At 41.1% G+C, this 19,864-nt stretch overlaps 2 protein-coding genes across 3 annotated transcripts; one reads left to right on the top strand and one right to left on the bottom strand.

Annotated features, from left to right (window-relative positions):
• The first annotated feature begins 1,216 nt into the window (after positions 1-1,216).
• Positions 1,217-5,424, top strand: desma (desmin a). Its single transcript, XM_037280708.1, has 10 exons — positions 1,217-1,896; positions 2,240-2,300; positions 2,412-2,507; positions 3,038-3,199; positions 3,291-3,416; positions 3,495-3,605; positions 3,760-3,869; positions 4,135-4,187; positions 4,478-4,569; positions 4,961-5,424. Exons 1-10 carry the CDS (start codon positions 1,325-1,327, stop codon positions 5,000-5,002), a joined length of 1,425 nt encoding a protein of 474 aa, XP_037136603.1. The 5' UTR covers positions 1,217-1,324; the 3' UTR covers positions 5,003-5,424.
• Positions 5,425-5,841: 417 nt separating this feature from the next.
• On the bottom strand, positions 5,842-18,768 carry tmem198a (transmembrane protein 198a). 2 transcript variants are annotated; one of them, XM_037280710.1, is made up of 7 exons: positions 18,389-18,768; positions 12,815-13,086; positions 11,392-11,630; positions 10,885-11,097; positions 10,145-10,268; positions 8,360-8,652; positions 7,506-7,658 (listed from the first exon to the last, which is right to left on the bottom strand). In XM_037280710.1, the coding sequence occupies exons 2-7, from the start codon at positions 12,951-12,953 to the stop codon at positions 7,506-7,508; spliced, it is 1,161 nt and encodes a 386-aa protein (XP_037136605.1). In that variant the 5' UTR covers positions 12,954-13,086; positions 18,389-18,768. The 2 variants fall into 2 exon arrangements, with proteins under 2 accessions (XP_037136606.1, XP_037136605.1); XM_037280711.1 differs by lacking the exon at positions 18,389-18,768 and having other exon boundaries at positions 5,842-7,658; positions 12,815-12,953.
• Between the last annotated feature and the right edge of the window lie 1,096 nt (positions 18,769-19,864).

The raw sequence follows: 19,864 nt of genomic DNA, 5'->3' as shown, positions 1-19,864 counted from the left end.
CCAACATATTCAAGAGCACAAAAACTTCCAAATAATCCACACAGTCATGCAGAGGACTCACCAGCTCATAGCGAAATTTTTGTCTTCGTTTTCCACTATTTGTTGTTCATTGAAGAGCAAAAAAAAAAAAAAAAGAAGTGAATATCTGACACACTTTACTGCACAGATTTAACTTTTTTCCCGGACCCGGATGTTGTTTTAGCGATCAGCGAACGGCGTGGGTGATGTTCGATTTTCTTTCCTGTGGGCGCGCGCCCCGACTGGAAAAATTCCTGGCTACGCCACTGCTAGTTTGTATTTGGATTTACTTTTAGAAATTCTTTTAGGATAAAGTGACACACAAATAGCATCGTACTTCTGTTGTGTGACAGAGTGGAGATCCCCTATGGCAAAATTATGTGACCTTCTTGGCAGTAACTCATACTACTCCTTACATAACTGAGGGAGGGCAATGCATGACCCAGCTATAAGTATAGCTACTGACTGGGTGGCAACTCACACTGTGTTTATAGAATTGTTTTGATATTATAAAAAATAAATAAAAATAGTAGTAATCTTTAGGAATTGGCTTTCAGATTGTCCCAACTCATTATTACGTGCTATTGTAAAAAATAGATAAATAGAGTTTTCATGTTTGCCTTTTGACCTCTTTACTTACTCGATACAGTGTTTAAGAACTATCCAACTCACCATTTTGGGTTGTTGAAATGACCGCATGCAAATGAAACACTCAATTATATTCAGGAGCCATCTGTCATGCACGCACGCACGCACACGCACAACCACAAGCAGTTGAAACCAGACTCGCTGGACAGCTGAATAGGCGTCTGGCAATAGGAGGCTAATGGGGGTTAGGAGGGACGGAAAGCACTGCAACAGCTGAGTGGCTGCAGAGGGGCGAGGAAATGTCCAGCATAGGCCTTTGGAATATGTATGTAAGCAGTCGGAAGTCTGTACAAAATCCTCCAAAATTTATTTAGCGACATGATATGAGCGAATACCAGGAGATGACGCAGTGCAGGTATGCCTAATGTTATGACTAGTGAGTGTAAGTGCTGTCAAAATTATTATGATAAAAGTTATGCAAAAGTGATTTAAAAAAAAAATGAAGGCAAGGTGGAGTCAGGTGGTAGAAAGACAAAAGAGGTAATGGGCGGACATTGAGGCGGTGCCTTGGTGACGGTGGGTGTGGCAAAGCTACAAATAGCCACGCATGCTGCAGGGGGGTTCTTCACTTGGTTCCTGTCCCATTCACCCAGCAGCTCAGTTGGGTCTTGGCTTCTCGAGCAACTCCACCAACATCAAATACGTCAAACCAGCAGCCATGAGCAAGTCCTACTCATCTTCCGCCCAGTCGGCCTCTTCGTACCGTCGCACCTTTGGTACTGGTGTCGGTTCATCTCCGATGTCTTCCCTCTTCTCCACTCATGGAGGAGGAGGTCGCAGCTCCTCGAGCCATAGTACTCGAGTGTATGAAGTCAAAAGTGGTGGTCCGTCGTATTCCAGCTTCAGGGCGTCCTCCGGGGGCGCCGGCCTCGGCCTGGGCTCCTCCACAGCCATGCGCACCTACGGCGAGAAACTTGACTTCAACCTGGCCGATGCCATGAACCAAGACTTCCTCAACACAAGGACCAACGAGAAGGCCGAGCTTCAGCATCTCAACGACCGCTTCGCCAGCTACATTGAGAAGGTTCGTTTCCTGGAGCAGCAGAACGCTGCTCTGACGGTGGAGATCGAGAAGCTCAAGGGCCGCGAGGGACCCGGGCGTGTGGCTGAGATGTACGAAGATGAAATGAGGGAGCTGAGGAGGCAAATTGAAGCTTTGTCCAACCAGCGTGCCCGTGTGGAGGTGGAAAGAGATAACCTGGCTGATGACCTTCAAAAACTGAAACTCAGGTAGGTGAGCGGGTGGTTGAGGGCAGTGATGGAAAGCTGAGGCTTCAAATTTGTTTCATGAACCAGTTGTTATATTTTTTTACTCTTCTAGATGACATTGTTGGTTTAAGAAATGGCAAGTCAGTGTGAACAGTAAGTGCCATCTCGAGAAGTAAAATAATACAACTGGTTCATGAAGCAAATTTGAAGCTTCATTTTCCCATCACTAAAAACACCTTGATTTGTGTTCTGTAATTTTTCTTCCACCCAGTGTCCATTGTGACAGTTGTGTGATAAACTTGGTGTCAAAATGCAGTTTTTTTTTTTTAAATACAAGTTTCATTGTTTCCTTTCTTCATTGCAGACTACAGGAGGAGGTTCACCAAAAGGAAGAAGCCGAGAATAATCTGTCTGCCTTCAGAGCTGTACGTCAACCCCCCCAGTTCATTAACGCTACTGCAATGTCCCCCACTAACTCAATTTAATCTTCCTATAGACAGACTATATATCTGCTCTTCCTTTTTTTTTTCTTCTAGGATGTGGACAGTGCCACTCTGGCCCGGTTGGACCTGGAGAGGCGTATCGAGAGTCTGCAAGAAGAGATTGCCTTCCTCAAGAAGATCCACGAAGAGGTTTGTTGAGCAGTCAGTTAAATATATCTTTTGTAGCTGTTGACCAATGTCCAAAATACTGTAAATAGACTCAATCGGATGCTGGCACATTGAAAAGTTCAGGGGCTGGAAAATATACACATGGGATATTTATGACACATTTCACAGTAACTCATATTCACTGAACTCCATGATTATGATCTGTTTGAAGAAGCAAATGGTGAAGTGCAGTTTTTTTACACCTCAACTTTAACCTTTGGGAAATTCTCAACTGTGGCCTGCTTGAAGAGAGCTTGTCAGCTGTTGTCTATATCAAGAACAAAAAAGAAGAGTATGCATGTGAACAGATGCAAAGCTATTTTGGTTGGTCCACAGGGCAGCTGAAAGCAACCAAGCCTTATCAGTTCAAATGTAACAGTTGTGCCTAATTCAATGAGCCTAATATAGTTGTCTGTTCTCTGCTAATATTGTACGTGCCATAAATAACACAATTAACTTTTTACTTAACATCTACGATTTCCATGTGTGTTGAAAACACGTTTTTCCTCCAGGAAATCCGTGAGCTGCAGAGCCATATTCAGGACACTCAGGTGCAGATCCAGATGGACATGTCCAAACCCGACCTGACCGCCGCTTTGAGGGACATCCGCATGCAGTACGAGACGATCGCTGCCAAGAACATCTCAGAGGCCGAGGACTGGTACAAATCTAAGGTAGGACGCGACATTCACAAACCAAATCTTGTTATGTAGATAAACGTTGGTCTGGTATTCTATCGCTCAAATGTCAACCTTCTTTCCTAAGGTCACAGATCTGAACCAGGCTGTGAGTAAGAACACTGATGCCCTGCGCTCTGCCAAACAAGAGAGCATGGAGTTCCGACACCAGATCCAGTCCTATACTTGTGAGATTGACTCACTCAAGGGCACCGTGAGTATCAAACACATATGAAGCATTTTTTATTTTTGCTCGACTTCTCCACTTCCTCACATCTCTGTTACTCCATAGAATGAGTCTCTGCTGCGTCAGATGAGAGAGATTGAAGACCGCATGGGTCGTGAGGCTTCCGGTTACCAGGATACGATCGCACGTCTGGAGGAGGACATTGCTAAAATGAAGGTCAATATTTTATATTCCATCTGTCACTTAAATAGAACATAAATGGGAACTCGAGCGCACTTGATCCTTGTCACAGATGCGTTTATTTGCAATCGTCGCAGTGCTTGAATGTTTGGAGAAGGGTGTTTATTTGACGACAGCATTTGCTTTCCAGGATGATATGGCCCGTCACCTGAGGGAGTACCAGGACCTGCTGAATGTCAAAATGGCTCTGGATATTGAGATTGCCACCTACCGCAAGCTGCTGGAGGGAGAAGAGACCAGGTGCGCTATTCTTATATAAACTTGCTCCTAACATATATGTTGCCCATCTATCAATTATGTCATTGATCAGAGCCACAAAATAAAGAAAACTTTTAATTTGTTATTTATTTATTATTTTTCCCCCCCCAATGCATTTGAATGGGCATCAATAAAACACACATTTTGGCTATTTATGGATCAGCTTGCAAACAGCCAAATTAACTGTATAGGAATTAAACAAATTGCTGTATATTATATTCTATCTTTGTGTTTTCTTATTTTCTAGGATCACCACCACAATGCCTCTCCAAACTGCCTATTCCGCCATTGGATTTAGAGGTCGGTGAAACTGTGCGGTCTTTACACAAACATGCCCATAAGATAAGCATTCGAAATTGTGGAGGAAGGGTCAAAAGACTAAGTATAACCTCTTACCAAACACGGGGGGTCACTATTTTCAGCATATTACATAACTCCAGTGACCCATACTCACCACTGTGTGGGGATTTATGACATGTAACCAACCCTTGAGGCTCGCTGGTTCAACCAACTGGTGTGTGGGCTGAGCCGAGAGTCATAAGTGTCATTAGAATTAAAATGAGCCTATGTTTGTGTATGTCTCATTCCAGAGACCAGTCCCGAGTCTCAGTCGCAGCGTTCCTCCGAGACGCACTCAAAGAAGACAGTTCTCATCAAGACCATCGAGACCCGTGATGGAGAGGTTGGCGCAAGCACAAACAAACACCCATTAGAAGTCACTTGGAAATAAACCAGTGACATCTTTTTTTTCGTATCCAGATGTAATGAAAATATTTTTAATTCATTGGGGGTGCTAAGTTGATCATGTACCATTTTCTAACTTTTTTCTACTATTTTCTAACTTCTCACAAGAGAAGTCTGCTAGTAAAAAAAAAGAAAAAAAGAAAGATTATATTAATAAACCTGCAGTCATGCCAGACTTTTTGTCACGTTCCCACTTGACTGACACAAGACACTTAACTGTGGATGGAAAATATTCTCCAGCATTATCTACAACATACTTTGATCCTTAATGTTGCACAATAAATAGATTCTTAACCAGCAGTCAAACTATTTTTTAATATCTCTCTTAGGTTGTCAGCGAGTCCACACAGCACCAGCAGGACATCATGTGAAAGGGAGGTGATGACATCAAAATCTATTACAATAAGTTGCAAAAAAATGAATAAAAATTAAAAAATATAGGCATCTTCCCACTATTGCGTATTTATGCCAAACCTCGCAAGCCACAAGGCATCAAAGCGGGTCAGAGCGAATAGTGACGGCACATTTTCCACGTTTTGTCTGTGTTGATATGCATTTGTGCGATTGAATCGAGAATGGCTTGTGTTAGTGTTAGCGCCCGGAGCAAAAAATGGGAAGATGGTGGTTAAATATGTCAAGAAGCATCTCTTGAAAAAAGGAACTAAGTCATGTGTGACATTATGATCTTGGCCTTGTGCCGAGAGCGTGTGATTGTGTGTGCATGGGCAACCATGTCAAGCTGCTTCACTCTGACTCAAATAGCACAATAAAAGACATTTGTTACTTGTTCAAAGTTGTTTTTTTTTTGGTCAGGCAATCACCAACTTTGAAATTCTTGTTGCCTGTGCGCACTCAATTTATCATCTGGAACAATTGCTTTGACACCAAGCCTACCGTTTTGCTGTGCACATTCAATTGATTCTGAGAAAACAAGATGATCAGAAACAGCCTGTGTGAACAATAGCTTGTTAATGAGCTGGGCTCAGCTTGAGCCAGATCCACAATGCAGCATGTGTCTGAAGTCATTGGACTGAAAATGTTAGCGGAGAAAACAAGCGGTGGGGGGGGTAGAAAAATCTAGAATGCAGCAAAATGGCAAAGCTGAGAGCAGCACAGGCCAAGAGAGTTGGTAAGTAATATGGCGTCCCTATTTTAATTTTATTTCAACTACGAGTCATGTGCCCACTTTTAAAAAAACACACAACAGTAATTGTAGAATTACACGTATGTCGTTTAATCATATCATAGGTCCATTTAAAGACATGCTTAATAATAACAATAATCATAATAATATTAGAAATGATGGCAATAAGGTGAATCAGTATCTCTTCACTGGCTCATGTCTGTCGCTCAAATAAAAAAAAAAAAAAATCACTTGAGCATTCAAGAACACAATTAAAAATATCTACTGCACCAGAAAAAATAATTGCAGGAAAAAAAAAAATATTTACAAGACCATGGCGTAAACGTGACGACAGCGAACGTTCATTACATTTAAGTACTTGCGTTATGATATCTACACATTTTTTACTGGAGCAATTCAATATTCAACGTGGAGTAATTCAACTGTTAGCTGTTGAGATGTGAACAGTTAATTTGCCTGCAATTGTATAACAAAAAATCATGTCAAATAACAAATATGGCAAAATTACTCAAATGCAAATTGATGACAATACATTGCGCATGGTAAGATGAAAATGCCTCATGCTTTTTCTAAGCCCTTTTTTCTGCATGGTTTAAACAAGACACTATAAAAAGAGGAGACCGGAAGAAGAAAAGACAAAGGATAAGGGAAGACAATGAATCCAACGTCACAAAAGTCGAACATCTCCGTCAATCCATTCAATGCATTTAATGCCAATACAATTAGAAAATAATAGTGACCTACTTCTAACTTGACACGAGAACACATGTCACAGACACATTGACACAATGAAAACACAAAACAGTTCGACAAGGACACACGTGCATGAAAGGGGTAACAGTGCACGTGTACCCCTTAAACAAGTGCAAGGCCTGCCAAATTTAACACAAGCACAACATTTGTTGTGGCACTTCACTATTGAAGTCATCGCAACCCTTTATTTTTTCCTATTTAAACATCTACAAGATGTACACAAAAAAATAGGTAAAAATTTGCTTTTGGTGCCATTTGAATATATATATTTATATGTAAAGTTAAGCAGTGGCTGCTTTGTTTCATGGCCCAACAATTAAAGTAACAATTATAAAACGAATACAAAGTTAAGACCGTAAAAATGCTGCTTTCAGTCCAGTCCAGTTGTAAACGGTAGAGGGCGCCCTTGCAACTGATTCCATCACAAGCACATCAAGAACCCACATTTGAATGTCTTCGCTGCCATCATGATGGGATTCGTGCAATTTATAAAAATGATAGTATTGTGTGTTTTCCTAAAAAATAAATAAATAAAAAAAATACGACGACAAAAACCATCACATGATTACATTTACATACATTGGGAGACAACCACCACCCTCACTTTTGCCAACATTTGGTACAATCCCTCACTTGCCAAAGGGCTTGTGTGTCTGCACCAAAACTGTAGCACATGATTTCATTACATGTTCACTGTTGTGTGTTGCCTGCCTTGTCAACACAACATGATTAGCACAGTCAGTTTCCTTTTGGGGCCAGTTTATATTGTAACAACTGCAGCTAGTAGTGTGCTTTTCTCTGATAACATGAGTTTTTTCTTGCATTTGTTTGCTATTGAAAACAAACAACAAGCCGATTTAACATGCCTGTAGTTCTTGTGTTCCTGCGGCTTTAATTTGATGGACACAACCTTTGGCGTGCCAAACCATGCGCAACACGTTTTTGTAATTTGGGAAGGATCTGCACATTTTGAGGCATCAGATCCGAACTGGAGCTCCAGAAGGTGCTGTGAGGGGCACTTGAGAGCCACAGTCGTAGTCAAGTTCAGCCATCCGGGAGCGGCTCATCATTCGACTGTGGGAATACGCTCGTCTGTCTGTTTGCCTGTCCCTGAAACTGCGGATGTAGCTCTGTGGACAGATACAAATAGTGGAGTGAGGACACAACAGCCAGGTAAAGATAAGATAAAATAAAATAAAACGACAGCACTCAAAGCTTTTACTCAAGGCCAAACATCAGTGTATTAATGGCTGATGTCACCTTTTATACAGACAAATTGTGTTTCACCCAAAAAATAAATAAATAAAAATCTGAGAAAATGTGAAAAGATCCCACCATGCAAAGACATTCACTCACACACACACACATGCTCAAATGCATGGTGTGTCATCTGCATAAGTGTTGAAGATGATACTGTCGCTCCTGAAGCATGTAAAGACTAAAAACTAGGAGACCCAAAATTGACCCTTGGGGCACCCCAAACTCAATTTCATTTGCTCCCGAGGAGCATTTGAAAAGCAATATGAGAATCCATTCTAAAAGGCATGTTGCTGGGTTGACTTGGGAGAAAAACACGACAGTGTTGACATTATTTTTAGTTTTTGACTTAAAAGTGAAGCCAATGTTTATTTCAGTTTCTTGTTAAAATGAACGATAAATCACAAGGTGTGGGTACAACCTAAATTCAAATTTACCACTTCACAAGCAAGGTAGCATTTCTATTTTGGTTGCCAGGCAACCTCACGACAAAAACAAACAATTACCTCACTGTTCTAAAAGTGTAAACAGATTTTTTTTCCCCCTCAACAGATGAAGTAAATAAATCTCTTACCGGTGAGAGCACATCCCCTTCAAAGCGCTTTTTGGGTTTGGGCTTGCGATGGAAGCCTGGGTCAGTCTGAGGGGGAGGGACTTTGGGGGGTTGCGTGCTTCGGGATGGGTGATGCGTTTGGGATGTCCCCGGGTGGTGGTACTGCTGGTGGTGACTGTTGGTTTTCTGTTTTGGGCCGCTCTTCTGGCTCTGTTGTTTTTTCTTCTTCTTGTTCTCATTCTCCTTTTTGAGCTTCTCCTCTCGCTGCCGGATTCGCATGAGCTGCACTCGCCTTTGTTGCCGACTCAAAACCACTAGAGAGGCAAGGGAAGATAATTAGGAACAACCATGTTATTAATTTCCTGAGAATGCAAAAACAATAACAACACACTTTAATAACATTTCATCTTTAAGATTGTTAATGATCCCATCGGAGAAAGAAAAGCAAATCTGCAACTGGCTACTTCTCCCATTGCGGTTTCACGGTTAATGATTTGCGAACGTGTCTGCATTTGTAACCCTCATTAAAACAAAACAACAAAAAAATGTCTCGAAAGTGACCTTAAAAATTTCATTTCACTGCTATCATCCTATTGTGCACTTAAATGTTGCTTAACGTTAGGTGGGGATGCGATGCAATGATGATGCAATAATGTCAAAGCAGCCTCTCAGCATGAAGATTTATAGCGTGTGCGTTCATCTTGTCCATTGTTTTGCTTTCTTTTGTGTGAGCGCCTGGATAACAAGGCACCATCTGTCAGAGAATTGCTTCATGAAACCCCCATTTTCTTTTCCTTAGCTAACTCTCTCTGGACCCCCTGGCCAAATGCCACTTATTGTGTCTCTGTGTCTTAATAGTATGTCGATGAGGGTGCCCAGATGGAGAACGAAACAAAACAAAGTGAAGAGGAAGACGAGCCAATTATGTTCAAACAGATCACTAGTGTGCTGCATGCAATTCAATAACGCCCACGTGACTTTCCTCACTGGCCCACTTGAGTGCCCCGTTTACCCAGTCTGCACCAGTTTAGACCCCTGCAACACCCCACCCCCTCCTCACACCCACCCACCCCTTTTCCTCTATTCTCTACCATTAATTGAGAGCATGAAAGGACTCCAACCAAGCAATAAGCTTTTTCAAATCACACAGAACGTTATATAATTGAGATAAACATTAAAAAGGAATACATCACTGTAAATATGATATTTGTTACTAAATATTTACCAAGATTCACAGATTTTTTTGTTTGAGTCGTCAGATTTTGGGCTTGAATACAACCGACCATAGTTGTCATAGTAACGCAAAGTCATACTTTCTTTTGCCTAATCCATCCCTGCACATGGGCAAACAAACACAAAAGCTATTTGCCTTAATAACACACAAACGGCACACATTACGTTCTCTCTCATTATAGTTATACCCCAAGCAATTAAACCGTTCAATGAACTTGTGACAAATGTAGAGCTCCTAATCATTGCAGCAGCTTGCGGTGAACTCATGTTGATACTTAACAAGATTGTCTCGAGTAATTCCATGTACAAAAATTGGTTTGTAACCATGGAACATAAAATTTGGAGGGTAAATCAAGGAGACAAAAAAAAAGTATTGCATTGCCGCTGAAAACTGTTTCATCCTTAGTAGAGTATACTAAGATTGCTACTTCATTAGCGAGTGTATTTGGTGCGTTTTACTGTAAGATGATCTCCAAAAGTATTGGAACACGGAGTTCCTTTATTTAATTTTATTTCATTTTCAACATACTGACATTTGCATGTCAATTGAAATAACAGTGATTGTGCCCTCACCCTCTGTGTGAGAAAAACCCTCTGCTGTGACTTTCCACTGAATCAGCACTCCAAGCAGTGCCAGGACAGGCCACACCCCCATGATGATCCACGTGAACCAGCACATTGGCTTCTTGGGTGCCACCTATATTGTAAACAGAGATCATGAGTGGTCCGGAAAATCAGTTGCTGTATTAAGCCTACAAAAACTGAAATCAAATTTGTTGATTTTAATTTATTAGCAAGATTAAAAGGGATAGCTTAGAGTTTAGCATCGGCAGGTGTAAATATACCCTGGAGGAGGATTTAGGCTACCTCTCTTGCGCATATGGACAGAGGGCGGTTATAACGATTTTCTGGACAAAGCCGTCTGACGGGCCTGTACAAGACGGAATGATTCATGAGGGGAAGCGTGTATGACCCCTTGGCCTTCTGGAAATGTGTCTCACTGCATCGCCAGTAAGAAAAGATGAAACGCTCGGCTGCACATTACCAATGAGTCATCAAGGAGTATGTTGTGCATGCACTGTGCAAGCGCTTGATAAATTGTTATTTTCCATATCTGGTTTGTGATCTGCTCATTGCTTGACAGATTTGGAAATGGAGTTTGCAGAGCTGCATTGCTCCAACCCCAAATAACGGCGTTATCTTTACTTCGCAGCCAAGCAATTTACTCCCATTCAGGAATGACTAAATCGCATTTCTGTCTGCGTGTGCAATTAAAAGTTCCGCCAGAAGCACAAAGAAAGTAGAAGAAGAACCTTGAGTCTCTCGTAGACGTATTGCACCATCGCAAAAAGCTCTATGAAGTAATCCACGGTGATGGTAATGATTGCAGAACCGAAAGTGGCGGTGGAGAAGGTCACGAAGCAACGCTGCCACTGAAGAGTGAGGACAGCAAACAGGGTCCCGGAACCCAGAAGAATTCCCAGAGGAACCCAAACTGTTTTGGGGTGGTAAAATTCCTCCATGACCTTGAAGAGAATGACGGTAAATTCAGAGATTCTTTGTCAGGAATGGAAAATGTTGCTTCATGGCATTTTTGATCACGGGAGGGGCGAGTACCGATACCAGGTATCGGACTGATACATGGTATTTTTTTTCTAGGTCTCGGTACTCGCGACGGTGTCCAATACCAGTACCGGTAAACCCACTTGTGTCGGGAACTAAAGTTAAAAAATTTTCTTTGAATGTGGTATCGACCATCCCTCCATAAATACTTTTGGAAATTTAAGCTAGAAAGTCAACCAAACGATTTGTTTCCTCACCACCAATGAAGCCACTCCAACCAACAGTCCCAAAAGCAGGCCCACCATGAAGAGTCCGACACTGCGGACCAACATCGTCACCAATCCGCACAAAGTCCCAATCCCGAGGCCGATGCCCACCGACGCCTCTATGCTGAGCTGAGTGTCCATCACCCTCTCCTTGTAGCACAGCATGAAGATGACCACAGAGCCAAACATGAGGCCGGTGAGGAACAGAACGGCCTTGAAGCATCTGTAGCCTGAGAGGAGGTAGAAAGCACACTCAGCATGCAAGCAAATTACCGCTCATAAATCATTTTTTATGGATGATAATATAACCATGCCACAGTGAGCATAGAGCTTTGTCGGATCGGCTCGAGAGGCCTTCACGTTTTGCTCATCAGAATATGGTGGAAAATCCGATAGCATTGTTAGCGGTTGTGTCCAAATGTGCTAATCTTTGTATCATGTCATAAGGGCAAGCACGACCTTCTAATTTCCGTTTCCTTAGTCTCTTTGCACGGCATCTTCAGTATTTCTTTTTTGCTCTACGCACGGCATCATTTCAATGTGCTGTGTTGTAATGAAAGCTATTCAGCTTTGTGTTTGTGCTTATTAAAATGGACTCCACTCGACTCAAGGGGAAGCAACATTGTATTTTCTGATATTTGTGTAGCCGGGGCATTGCGCAACTCCTTTTCCTGTCCAGACTAAAGAACAAGCTCTGGTCGCCAAAGCGCATTCATTTGATACATACTCTTTTAGCTTTCCTTATCTCCTGTCAACTTGTTCGAAAAGTGCCAACATTCTGCAGACCTAAACCCAATTTTAGATTTGACGGATTTTTAATCCGTAATTGTTCTTTCATATTGTAACGGGTATGAAGCCGGGATTTTCTTGTCTTCTCCCGGACAAATCCTTACATTGTATTTGTCTTGCAGACACTCCCTCTCATTGTTTCCTCACCTTCACTTAATATCCCTCGAGCAATCGAGGCCTCCATCCCATCTGTTCCTGTCAGCTTCTGCCCTTTTAGTTCTCCTGCTTTTGTGCTGGCCTTTTGTCTCCCTACAACATTCTGCTTTGTTGGGCTGAATTAAAGAAATGTACCATCTGATTCATTTGCATTACCTCTGTGACTGCACAGAACTGTCGTGTATTGTAAATATTTAAGCATGGATGGCAGTTAATTGCATAATGAGAAACACAATATGATCTGGGGAAAAAAAAAAGCTTTTGGCTTCACGCAAGCAATGCTCTTTCAAAGAGTTGGGAGATCTTATACGGTACATGCTCTCAACCTTTTTACCATTTTGCACAGGATTGAGGAATTACAAACCGAAATGACCTTTTTACACACAAATGTGAGTCCCTTCACTGGGTTTCTCTGAGAAGTCGGTAATTATTTTCTTGAATATGAGCAGAACCGTGTCGCATCACGTACCAAAGAAGCAGTAGATGATTCCGAAAAGGCAGCTCATGGAGCAGACCACCGACGGCACAATTTCATATCTCCTCTCTATCTCTTGGTCACATTTCAGCCCCAGCTCGGCCAGACCCAGCAGCCGGCCGGTGGAGGCCATGTCGGCAGACGTGAAGGGAGCCAGTGTTGATGGGAGGCGTCTGCGGGTCAGGTATGAAGCGGTTGTTCGGGGCTGTGGGGTGGGGACGGGGGGGTTCTAAATTAGTGGGCCTCACCCATTGAGTTATGGGAAGCTACAAAAAGAGGAAAGAGAGAGAGAGGCAAGAGATTATTGATCACATACTAAAGTGCTCAGCTGGAAAGCATAACGGCATGCTCTGATTTGAGCAAAAACATTTTAGCGCTACAATAACATTCCCAGGTGAAATGACTGCAACAAAATCATCCAGTGAAGCAAGAACAAACCTGAGCTTGAACCAAAGACCTAACTTTTCTAATGTTCTATCAACTTAGGATCAATGTTATTAAAGAATGCTAAAAAATACATTAATCAGTTATCAATGCAATATTTTACAATAAGAATGAATTATATACTGTTTCTTATGTTTTGATTGATTGTATTTATTATTTCTTGGTAACACGGAAAATGTTGATTGATTGAAATGTTATAATACTGACACAAAGTCGATGCACAATTTGTCTTCGTGGGCCAAATATAATTACATTGCGGGCCAGATTTGGCCCACGGGCCACAGTTTGACATTCTTGGTCTAAGTGAGGACACCTGTGTTAATTAAGTGGGCGTGTTATATAAAGAGCCCTCCTGCACGCTGCAGCAGCAGTAGTGGTTGCAGTGCGTGGTGTGGCAACAGTCCTCCATCTTGCTTTCTTTATTATTTTCCACTGAGTTTGGTGCAATTGCAAGGGTTTTACCAAAGCTTGATGGCAACTCTGCCAACAATGTACCAATGACTAACTTCCATTGCTTTTAAGACTCAAAATGCAAGTGCCATCACACATCGTCACTATCAAAATGGAACTAACTATATAGGTTAAGATGAAGAATATTAATGTAAGGGTGTTATCAGTAGCTTCTGTGGGCGGTGCGCATGACTCAGAGCTAAAGCCGATTAGTATTAATACAGAGTTGGCAGAAGCTCGGTCAGTGAGGCTGCACGTTGGTTTGCTTTAAGACCAGATCGTGGATTGGCCAGATCTGAAACAGTAAATGCTGGTCTACTCCTAAAGGTGCCCTTGAGCAAGGAAGAAATGGGTTACTCATTTAAGTGGCTGGTGAGCACACAATATGCATCATGAGTAGTGCTTAGCTTGCAGTCCTGTTTGATTTTGATGTCGCAACAAAGGAGTCTCTTGCGCTGAAGAACAGGAACTGAAACTCATTCAAAGTCACCAAGTCTCCAAAGGTTTTGTACCTCTTTTTTTTTTTGCGCTCCGATGAACAATTCTTGTCAAGCAGAGTATGGCCTGGTTAAAAAGAGCTTCACACTACTTAGCTTGACCTTTTCCACATATGCTGCCCAGCGTGACAACAAATGCGGTCGAGTTCTCTCGACCATTTATCGACGCGACAGCCTGATATATTCACACGCACCGTTCTCATGAAGACGAAGACACAATTAAACGAAAAGACTGCGCTTCAGGCCAGAGCCAGGGACCTGATTAAACAACACTTCATTGGATTATGTCACATCCTCCCTGTTGCCATAACAACCTGCAGCAATATAAGAAAAAAGCGGCAAGTGTTGTTTCTAAGGGAACAATCTTGTACTAGGTGCGCTTTGAGGCCCCTGGTAGCCGATGACATCTGACCTAATTTTTGATCATTTACCAAAATGTGAACATCACCCATTTGTGTTAGAATCAACCACAGCAAACAAGCTAAAGCATCCACTAAGGTGGAACCAGATTTGCTGTGGGCTCAACTCAGTATTCCTTCAGCCTCCTCATTCCTTTGGAGAGCTGCCAAAGTTATCATGGGATGTGCTTAGCCTAAAGACATGTGGGCGGAGACATCACACCATCCAGCAGGAGCAGGGAGCTTCATCAAGCTTTAACATTTGTTCCCCATAAGTTTACACATCTCTGTTAAATTTAAAAAAATAACATATGTGATATAAAATCCCCTGTTGAAATTTTTTTTCCAAAAATACTGTTGCCATCAGCAAAACAAAGCTAAATCGACCTCGTTTCAACAACATGTAAACAATCACTCACCGAGGCTACTGCAGAAAAAGAAATGGAAATGTTCTCTTTATGGCTAAACGGGTTTCCTGCTGCTTTCCTGGCCGTCCTACTCAAGAGCTCTTGTACAGAGAAACTGCGGAGAAACCAGCTTTTCAAAGGCTTTTTTTTTTTTAAACCTTGCTTTTCTTCCCAGCTGGAAGAAAGGCAAAATTGCAGTGCAGTCTGTTGGATACAAATCAGAACTGTTTCAATGCTTGCATGCCTCAGTCAGGCCAATAATGTAATCGCTGTTGTTTTGTTAACCTTTTAACACTCGCGAGTTCTGTTTTCCATTTATTTTTCTTCTCTTATCCACAACAGAAGAAATTGATATGCAAATGGTATCCCAGTTATTTTTATCTAATATGTAATAAATATATTACAGTACTATTTTTTTTTTTGCTTATTTACTGCTAGTGGCTAATTTGCATCATAATATAAATGTTTACTGTCCATCTCACACCGAGCTCTGAATGCATACTGATTGCTGTAGATATGCAAAAAAAAAAATCCTAGGTTAGTTAATAGTTTGAAAATCTGGAATCAGGTAAAAAATATTTTGAATAAATGGAAGCTAACAGCTAACCACTGTTTTTGTTAAATTTGATCGTGACCCAGAAGTCCTTGGTACAATTTCAATTTGTTGCTCTTTATTTAAATGCTCATTTTTAGAGTTCACAATATCTTAACAAGAACACCTTTGCTTATTTCCAGCTTTGTGTTTATTAGCATCAGTATTTGGACCTCTTTGTTTACACTTAGTCCAAACTCCAGGAAAGGACATCTTTAGAGGCTATAACATTGTTATACGTCCTTTAGGCTGTCAGAAATACGTGCGTTGACTGCATACATGAACACAAAGCTAATCCTCTGAGCACTCGCATTGGAACGTCCTCAACTTTAGTCATGTGTCTGTTGAGGTCATTAAGTTTAAACGCAGCAGAGTGATTTGTATGGACGCTACAACAACCATTAACTTTCTCCTCACACTCTCTCTCTGTTCTCCCTTTTTTTGTGCGACAAATTTATTGAGATTGCTAGTGACCTATGGCATCATCCACCCAACTCAAAGCACACAAACCCAAAACACAGTACAGGCAGTTTGTTGTGTAGTGTTGGTGGTCTCAACGGTGATCCCTCCATAAGCCCTGGTCATTGATAGAAGGATGAAGGTGAGCTAGCGAGGGGCTAAATACGAAGGCTTACATCAGCTTACAGTTCATTCTCTATCTTTCAACGTCATCTCTTGACGGCTGCTTTCAAGCGCTTTGTTCCTTCACACACAACAACGCCGGACCAGATTGTGTAATTTGTCTCTGGTCCAAAGCAGATCGATATTCCTCTCTCCTAAAGTCGCTAATGCACTGATTCAACACAATTAAATTGCATGGGATCTACAACTTGCACTGGCAGATAATGTTTGCATCTGACAGATTCTAATAAGGAGACGGGCCTCGTATCAAAGCATCTAGATGGCAAACAAATGTCCACACGGGCCGCAGCGCCTGAGGCTGCATGCACGCTGTGAGTCACATCTGATGCTGTCCTCATTACACTAACTGTGGTCACGTCGCCGTCGATTCCATATGGTGGGACAGACTGTGACGTTTGTGCGGGTGACTTGCGTGCGGCTGTATGCCAAAAACGTCTCAGGTGTCTATTAATGGGATTAGGAAGACTTTCTCTGCCACGGTTATCCTTTGTGTCCCTCGCCTAGTTTGCTTAATTCCCAGTGTAGCCCTCGCTTTGTCTTGCTTTCCTTTGAACTGTGCGTTACATGACACTACTGTTATTTTTTTTTTCTGTTTCATCACTCAACTATCTTCCATTGCAATTTGGAATTGAATGAGCCAACCATTTTGTGTTCTCCCTTGGACTTCTGACTCATATTTTCTTGCGTCAGTATAATTTCTGAAAACGGCTGAATCCTCTCAAGATGGCTAACACATTTTTTTTAGCGGCTGAAATGAAAAATGTCTGGTAGAGATAGAATATTTGACTTGTGGCCAAACTGTTCATCAACTCGGGGCTTGGCGCTTAGGCGAAGGTTTGAGGAAGACTGCTTGGATGTTGATTACAGTTATATAAGAGCACTGCACCATATGGGGCATCACTCAAAAGGCTTTTAAAAATAATGGATCTTTAAATACAATGTAATACGCACTATGCCTTCCAATATCTCCCGTGTTCTCATTTGAACAGCCAATTTTTTGCATACCTGCTATTCACAACCCCTTTTATTACATTACTTGAATATAAAACCTCATTCTGACACTAAGGTCTATTTAAACACTATGATTCAATCTTACTATTTTACTCTTTGTGTTCTCTACTAAGGAAAAGTATCTTGTGTTACATCTACATTTTGTATTCCCGTCGGGCTTATTTTTCAGTGTGCTTTATGCAAATAACGTACCACCCATTGTTAGGTTTAACATCTTTTCTTCTTGATGTCACAATTCAAAAGCAGCTCGAAATACGTTGTAAGAGTTTGTTTTGCCATGGTATTAAATGTAAAATAAACACCCACATACACACACACAACACACTTCACTACCTTCAACAAGTGTCTGACAAAGTATTTGAATTTTGCCTCACTGACAACAACAAATCAACATTAGCTTTCAAATGACACCCCCGGCTGGTCACCAACCAATCGTGAAGCACAGACTGTACGGATGAACAACAATTTGCACTTATTTTCACAGCTCAGGACAATCTGGGGTCTTCAAGAAGCATGTTTTGGATTGTGGCAGGAAACAGAAGGGGTGGGAAGACCCTGAGCCTGGATTTGAACCCCCAACATCAGAAATGTAAGGTGGTAACCACTCATCCATCGTGCTGTTCACCACCTAATATAACATCAATGTATTTTTGAAAAAATACATTCTGAGTATGATGCATACAAAATACAGTATATTCTTGGTCTTGTCATTATTAGACATAGTCATTTGCTTCAACCAAAAGACAAAAGAAAACATAGCTCGATAGACCTAATTATGGTTTATGTATTATTATCAAATCCTGAGTTTAGTGATTTTAATTATTATTTTCAGATAGCATCAGGAATCATATAGACGCGCGACGCTTGGCAAGAGTGGAGGTAAATATGTTTGACAAACAACCAAATATTCCCTAATGAAAACAATAGGAGACAAACAATAGCACATAGATGATCAGTGCGTTTTGTATCATTTTCAAACGCACGTTAAAAAAACATTCAATAAAGAAGGATGCTAATCAGCATGTTAATCTTTTTTTTTTTTTTTTTTAATAATTAGAAAATGCAGCCTTAGTAGGAATCTCGGTGTTGCGTGCGCCATGCTGCAGGTCAGAACAAAGAAAACTCACCTAATAAAAAACATAGTCGACTGTTTCCATGAAAAGACAACCACAAGGATCTCTTCTCCTCTTGGTCTGCTTAAAAAAAGACCACATTTCAATTTCATTGCATGGTGCCAACCTGGAGAAGAACTCCAGCAACACGCCACACGGCTCTCAACTCCTTGCTCTCATCCACGCGTGTAATAATTGAGTCTGTCCACGCAAAAACGCTGTGTCCGCCTCATGCAATATTGAGAGCCCATGATGGTCCAGGAAATGAAATAAAAAACCGCAAGTGAGCCGTTTTTCTGTGTTTACATCACACTCCCTCCCCTAAGAGCACTCTCTATGTGCTTCCTTTGTTGTCAGCGTCTCATCGTGCAGGTCGGGGCAAACCATTCCACGGCATTAGAGGGGGGAGAGATCCATTTCATTACGGCAGCAACGAATAGGCTTGGTGACTCGTGGCCAAATGTTGTTATTGTGCAGAATAAAAGGCTGGGGGAGGGTTAGTGGTGAGGGGCACAAGTGAGTGAATAGGGGGGAGGAGGCAAGAAAAACAGTGGGCTCACGCGGGGAAGATATGTGAGGATAAAAAGAGCAAGTGTTCTGTTTCAGCACCACGGAGAGTTCTAAACAACGCGGAGAAAAGCGAATATTCCCTTAAATTCGATCAATGGCAATAAATCCAATTATAGGATATTGTTTGAAAACCAGACCAATATATACGTGGCAATGCACAGTATCTTGTTCGTAATGCGATTTTTGACTCTATTTTCGTCTGTAAATTGGCAAGATAATTGACGCACTCTTACAGCCAAACGTAAATAAATAATACACAATATTGAACCCCCTTTATACACCGTTGTCTGATGGGTGAGGATGCGTTAAGGATTATGAAATAATTAAACATTTACAAGTAGTGTGCTTTTGGCGCCATCTCCAGGAGAACAATTTATCACTGTGTAAAAATGCTAATGAAATAAGCCAGAATTTATTTTCAATTTTTGAAATGTCTGGATGAGAACCATTTTCTTACAATTGTAGAGGCTTGTTTTTATAATTGCGTTGCTACTGCCCTAACTATATATCCGTTTATTTTATTATATGTAGAATACTGTTCCGTTACTTGTTATTCACATAAAATATTTTTTGAAGAGCATTGCCAGAGATCTAACTAGTGGGAGTATAAATGCCTATGTTTATTTATTTATTTATGTGTGTATGTATTAATGTATGTATGTATGTATGTATGTATGTATGTATGTATGTATGTATGTATGTATGTATGTATGTATGTATGTATATATGTATATATGTATATATGTATGTATGTATATATGTATGTATGTATGTATGTATGTATGTATGTATGTATGTATGTATGTATGTATGTATGTATGTATGTATGTATGTATTTATTTATCTAAAAGTGCTTCTAATTAAGCCTTACGTTTCTCTAATGTATTGTTGACATTTATATATCCATTTTTTTAGATGGTA

The sequence above is a fragment of the Syngnathus acus genome, chromosome 21, assembly GCF_901709675.1.
Source record: "Syngnathus acus chromosome 21, fSynAcu1.2, whole genome shotgun sequence".
NCBI classification, from domain to species: Eukaryota; Metazoa; Chordata; class Actinopteri; order Syngnathiformes; family Syngnathidae; genus Syngnathus; species Syngnathus acus.
The sequence above is the reverse complement of the archived record's forward strand: the minus strand, read 5'-3'. Positions and strand labels throughout refer to the sequence as shown.